The sequence below is a fragment of the Monopterus albus genome, unplaced genomic scaffold, assembly GCF_001952655.1.
Source record: "Monopterus albus unplaced genomic scaffold, M_albus_1.0 scaffold206.1, whole genome shotgun sequence".
NCBI classification, from domain to species: Eukaryota; Metazoa; Chordata; class Actinopteri; order Synbranchiformes; family Synbranchidae; genus Monopterus; species Monopterus albus.
The window spans coordinates 96,447-102,596 of NW_018128086.1; the positions used below are offsets into that span (position 1 = coordinate 96,447).

Genomic DNA, 6,150 nt, shown 5'->3' on the forward strand with positions numbered 1-6,150 from the left:
GGCGCAGTGTCAGACCCCGGCTCGTACTCCTCGCCTCCTCCCGCTGTGGGCTTCTCCTCTTTGCTCCCTCCCTCCACACCTCCATCTTTTTCCTCTGCAGCATCAGTGCCGTCGACAAAGTCTCTCCCTCCCACTTCCAAGAGCAGGAGGAAGTCGGCTCACACGGTGCTCCTTGAGGACGACAGCTCCGATGAGCCCAGAGGTCGAGGAGGTGAGGCTGAGGGAAGGTGTTAAGAAACACTGCTGCTGACTTTCTGTGCTTTCTGCAAACACAGGTCACTTAATGAAGGAGTGTGTAAAAGCATATTAGTTTTTATTCAGGCAGAGAAATTCATGCAAAACATGTTTATCACAGTTTTCACTGAAACAGGGTGAAGCAGCAGACAAAGGTTGAAAATGAGAATAAACTGAACAGCATCAAAGTTGTGGTTAGCTGGACAAATGTAAAATGTGCTGGAAAAAAGTCATTCCTTTGGAAAATAGAGTCTAGATGTAATCACGGCAATCTTCCTGTTCCACTGTTCTCATTTTGATGTTGCTCAGCTGCGGCAGAAGTTGGGGATGATGGACAGAGAGTGAGGGGGAAGAAGAGACGGCGGCTCTACAGGTCTGAATCGGAGGGGTTCAGCTCTGCTCCTCTCCTGGAGCTGGAGCCTAAGAGCCACCACGGAGCCCAGAGGCCGCTGGAGGCCAAGCCCTTCCCCGTCGGCATCAGGACCATCGGCAGTTTCCATGGCGCCATGTCCAACAGCAGACTCACCCACCACCTCCTCCAGGCGTCATTCACCAGCACCGCCGTTCACAGACAAGAAGAGACGGTGCACCAGATCAAGACAGTGGTGCACGGCAACATCTCAGCTCTCCGCCAACAGAAAGTCGCCCACAGCCCCCTGACAGCGCAGAGAGGCAGGCGGAGGGCTCACAGCTCTCAGGGTTTTAGCCCTCTGCTGGTGGGAGGGGAGAACTACATCCCGGCCTCGCCCTCACTGAGGGTCCGTGCACATGAGAGAGGCAGGGTGCAGTTCAACAGGTTTCACCATCTAACTAGGTAAGATAAGGTTTGTAAAAATCTCCCTGTGCCACCAACCAAGCACCCCCGTCCCCCAAAAGCTCCACACAGTGGCTTTAAGGATTTTGGAAGTTTTACATCATTTGCAGTTAATTTAAACAATCGGTCTCAGACAGACACAGCAGCCGAGTGCAAATCATCTAATCACTGATACGTCTTCATTGTGGTTGTTTTGTTCTGACGCTGAATGTCTCAGGTCACAGTTTAGTGATCTGTCCAATTATTCATTTTTGTTTTAAAAATGTTATTACTCCTTGGTATTTAGTTGCATTGTAAGTGTTTTATAAAAATATTAGAGGCTTCCCAGTTTTCTGCTCCTTTCTTCTTAATTATTTATTTATTTTTTGTTATTTTCTTCTGCTCTTTTTATTCAGCAAGCGACGAGGCCGCCCCAGAAAACACCCTCTCCCTCCCCGGCCTTCCCTACCCTCTCCCTCCTCCTCATCTTCCTCTTCCACCTCCTCGGCCTCCTCCTCCTCTGGCTCCTCCTCTTCCTCCTCTGAGGATGACGATGATGACGAGGAGGAAGACGAAGAGGCGTCAGCGAGCGCAGTGGAGCCCTGCGCGGCCCCGCCGTGGATCCAGTGCGACGTGTGCGACGCCTGGTACCACATCGACTGTCTGCACGTTGACCGCAAGCAGCTCCTGATGGACCCCAGCGCCGACTTCCACTGCGGCTGTCGCTGAATGGAACCAAGCTGGTGAAATGAGGCACTTCGGTGTAGACTGTAAAGTCGTTTCAAGTTGCCTCAAACTTTTCCCTTAAATGTTCACTCCCTCCTGCAGACTTTTCATTGAAGACAAGCTGCTGCTTCCTCTCCTAATGGCTGCTCTACTGACGCATGTGGTGCTTTTCTCTCACCTCAGCAGCTGCTAACGAGGGCGGGGAAAGCGTTTCCTTCAGTTTTTTACACACTGAGCATTCCAACATTGCGAATTTGCAGCCTCAGAGTCAACAACTGCTTCACAAACCTCTTGTCCGCTCAGTTTCAGGGCTCAGCTTTGGATGAGGAGGCAAAAGTGTAATGAAATGTCTCAGGTCAGATTTCATTATGGCTCAGAGCAACCGGAGAGCTGCGAGCATGACAGGAAAACATAATGAAATGTTTCTGAATGCACTTCCACAGTGGCTGTCACTGACCAAGGGGTGGGCAGTGTTAAGGAAGATTAATGAAATGTTTCAGATCAGGCTGCTGCAGCAGCACTCGGGACAGGGCGGCTGGAGTTCCTCAGCCACCACCTTCACTGTTTTACTAAGCAGCCTGGTTTTTCAAGGCAGAATAAGAACTCCAGTGAACATTTACCTGGTTTGGGTGACCTAAACACACCCAATACCCCCTCCCCTCCTGAAGAAAACAACCCCGGGCTGGTGTTTTCCCACCTCAGCAATAATAAAACTCAATGAAATGTTCCAGTGCAGCTATGCAGGGCGGCGCCAGCAGCTGTCTAAGAGTGGGCGTGTGATGATTCAAGACAATTAAACGGCAGGAAATGTGTCAGCAGACTCCCATTGTAGCTGCTGATGAGAGGCTCTTTGGAATGATAATCAAATGTGTCAAGGCACTCCAGCGGCAGCAGCTGCTGGGTTTTGAGGGGAATGTGTTCACTGGGGTTGTGTTATAAAGATGTCTGGCTGGCAGTGAGGGAGGGCTCATTACCAGCGAAATGTCAGGAAATATCATCCGCTGATCTAACAGGATAAATAGATTCAGAAACTCAGTGACTGCAGGGTTGAGCCTTAGTGTCACCGATGAATATAAGGCCTGAGCTCGAAGCGTCTCTTCACACTACTGAACTCTTGACCAAAGTGGACGCTTCTGTCCTGGGTGAGAAGGGTTGGACCTGACGGAGCCATTCTCCACCACTGAGCAGTGGATATCTCTGCTCATCAATCAAGTCCAGAGTCTTTTCTGAAGCACCTTCATTGTATCTGTCAGTTTGTCTTCAGGTTGGCTCACCGGGACAAAAACAGCCACTTTGTGTTGCTGAAACATTTTAATTCCTTCAGCACTTATAACTTTCCATAATAGTCCAGAGGTGTTCAGATAATGGTACTTTTCAAATACAGTATAGCTTGTCTGGGCTGTAAACGGACATCTTCTAACATTTAATTTACCACTATGGCAAACCTGCAGGATTTTTGGTGTGGGAGTAAAAATAGAAACTTCTTGAGTAATAAAATCTAAAAAAAAAAAATATCTTGACAAACATATTTTTACCTTCTTAATAACTGATATTGTGGCCTGCAGCACTGCAGAGTCACTACTAATGATTCCTTCCAGCAAAGTCAAATTATATAATTTGAAGTTTGGAGATTGATGACAGAGAGAGTCTCCTGTGACTCTCAGCAGGAGGCTGAGCTGTGCGAGCTGGATAATTTGTTACAGCTGCAGAAATGTCAGAAAGCCACGCAGGATGTTGAGCAACCCGTAGACTGTTGAATGGAATTAACAGATGAAGTGTTACTGGCCAGAAGGCTCCACTTTCCCTTAGAAGGGTTTTATTGACAACATATCACCGGGACAACAAACTGTTTTCAAATGATGTGAGGTTTCATCACCTCACTGCAGCAGCACAATATCAATCACAGGACTTCACAGAGTAGCCTAATGCTGTGATGCACATGATGGAGACGTACTCACTCTGTTGACATGCAAAAAGAAAAGATTCTCTTCATCTTCTGTTGTTTTGTCTTATCGGGATTTTGTTTGCAGTTTCAGTGTTGCATGTTCTTTTTGTCTCTAAAAAGATTTAAATGCAGCTTCCTGAGCTGCTCTCAAAAAGCTGTGCTCCATCTTCACCACATCAGTCGTCTTTCAGCGTCTCACTGCTGTTCGTGCACCTCGTTGTGCACGTGTTCACTTTTCATGTGGTGTGCCAAACACTTGTAAAAGGGGTCGTGTTCCCACGTACAGGTACAGATGTGCTGAAGTGGGCAGCCACCTGGAGTGAGGTATTTTTGAAAAGATGGTGCAACACAAACTGTAAGAAGCCGGAGCGTCTGCAACCTGTGTGGCATCGACAGTGCAGGCGTAGTTTTCAGTGGAAGTTGCTCGATCTTTGTAATTCATAGTGCAGCTACAAAGAATGTGCATCTTCACTCAGATTCATACTGAGTTATGTGTGTCGGCACTGGGAGGCAAAACCTGAGGTCGCCACAGGAACTGCTTGTCAGTCATGTACAGAACAAAACCACCAAGAACCAGCAGCTCCCTGCTGCTCAGGTTTGGCTCTTCATGTTGTTGGGCTTTGGACCAAAAGAGCTTTGACGTGGGTAACTGTAAGTTTCCACATTTTTCTGACATCTGACAAATATTATTACAGTAGCTGTTTTATTGTACTCAAAATCAGAGTTGTAAAAACAAAACAACAGTTTTTTTCCCCCCAGTATTTCAGTTTAATAGCATCTCAGGGCAGCGGAGATCTATAACCACAATCCATAACGCTTAATGAATCAGCCTTGCATACTGAAACCCTCATCACCAGCAGTTCTGTGCAGCGTTTTCCATTTACGTTGCCTCAAAGACAAATCAGCTTTATTGCAGACAGATTTGTTGGTCATTACAATGTTGTGGTCACCTCATTGTCTGAGTGTTTAATTTGTTGCATCTGCTAAATGTGCAGCACAGTCGAGCTTCGACGTGTGTACAGTGAGAGATGTGGCACTGCTAAGGTGAACGCAGCCTCACTGATGAGTTCAGTTTGTCTCCGACCTTTGAACCTGCAGGCCACAGGACTCTTCCTTCACTTTAACTATCATGTGGAGATGCAGAACCAGAGGAGTGTTTGACGTTGTGGGTTTTGTGAGGTTGTACAGAATTAAACCAGTTGCTATAATTCTCTGAGATGCTGTCAGCATCAAAATAATCAGGGAAGAAATAAAGAATATTCTTAAAATGTCTTCACACCTGTGTTTGTTTCCCTTCTCCAGAGCACATTTACTACTGCATCCTTACACACCCAGCTCGAGTCGTGATTGATGAAACATTGGTATTAGGAATTTACATTTTGTTTTCCTCTGGCCTTTTGTGTTGCTTTGAAAAACGTGATCGCAGGCGGAGATGTGATGCATCTGCTTATTATTTTAATTGTTGTTTTCTCTGAAATGATCACGGAGGAGAGTGAGTCAGCAAGCAAAGGGAACATCATCAAAATAGAAGCCCATTATCTCACATCATTTTTCTTTAACTTAATGGATTTGTCTTGTGTGGCTTCTCCTTCATGCATGACGTTCACAGAATTACTGCTTACAGCGTTTCTGCTTTGGTGCCTGACAGAAGAGTGAGTTATGTGCTGACAAATGGACGCAAATGCAGATGGGTTTTTAATGTAGATTTATTTCTAATATGCAGCACATTTACTTTACATTTCCAAAGAAGTGCTCAGATGTCTCAAGTGGCTTAAATCCCATTAGGATTCAGCGAAGGTCTCAACCTTGGCTAATATAAAAACGAAGGGAAAACAATGCGATACAATCAAAATGCGATGAGGGTTTTATTCTGGCGTACGAGTTGTATTTTTCTCCTTTCTCATTTCCTTTGGTTTATTTATCGAAACTGCAGAGGAGAAGTGGTTCAGAGGACGGATACATGAATATTTGTATAATCATATTCATGGCATAGTTAGTAGGCATAAGTCTGTGAAGATGCATTTTCTTTATGGTAATGTGCTGCAAAGAATTCACACAGAAATCTACAGTAGATGGCGGCCAGCAGAAGCAGAGCCACTCAATATGGTCCTGCAATTCAATACAGCAGTACGCCTAGGCTTGTGGAAATATAGAGGTTTCATTTTTCATAGGGCTGCATGTTGTGTACTGTGCAATGAAAGGCGTCCACTTCATTTACACTTATGGACAAGAAGAAAAATTAGAAACGCCTTTATAACATATTGCTGCCCAGTATTATTCAAAATGACAAAGGTAAGAGTTTTTCAGGATGAAGGGTCAAAAGGGAGCCCGGTTTGGGGACCACAGGATCTCGTCTCTGCTTTTTGCAGACGACGGTGTCCTGTTGGCTCCATCAAACCAGGACCTCCAGCATGCACTGGGGTGGTTTGCAGCCGAGTGTGAAGCGGCTGGG

The 6,150-nt window shown here is 46.0% G+C and overlaps 1 protein-coding gene across 2 annotated transcripts in view; it reads left to right on the forward strand.

The window, feature by feature from the left end:
- tcf19l (transcription factor 19 (SC1), like) overlaps positions 1-5,114 on the forward strand; it is a 9,899-nt gene extending 4,785 nt beyond the window's left edge. For both annotated transcript variants that reach the window (XM_020618516.1, XM_020618517.1), the window contains exons 4-6: positions 1-211; positions 544-1,048; positions 1,444-5,114. The exon at positions 1-211 is cut by the window's left edge and continues 174 nt beyond it. In XM_020618516.1, coding sequence (XP_020474172.1) covers positions 1-211; positions 544-1,048; positions 1,444-1,756 — 1,029 coding nt within the window. In that variant the 3' untranslated portion in view covers positions 1,757-5,114. The remainder of the gene's footprint in view (positions 212-543; positions 1,049-1,443) is intronic.
- The last annotated feature ends 1,036 nt before the right edge of the window (positions 5,115-6,150 follow it).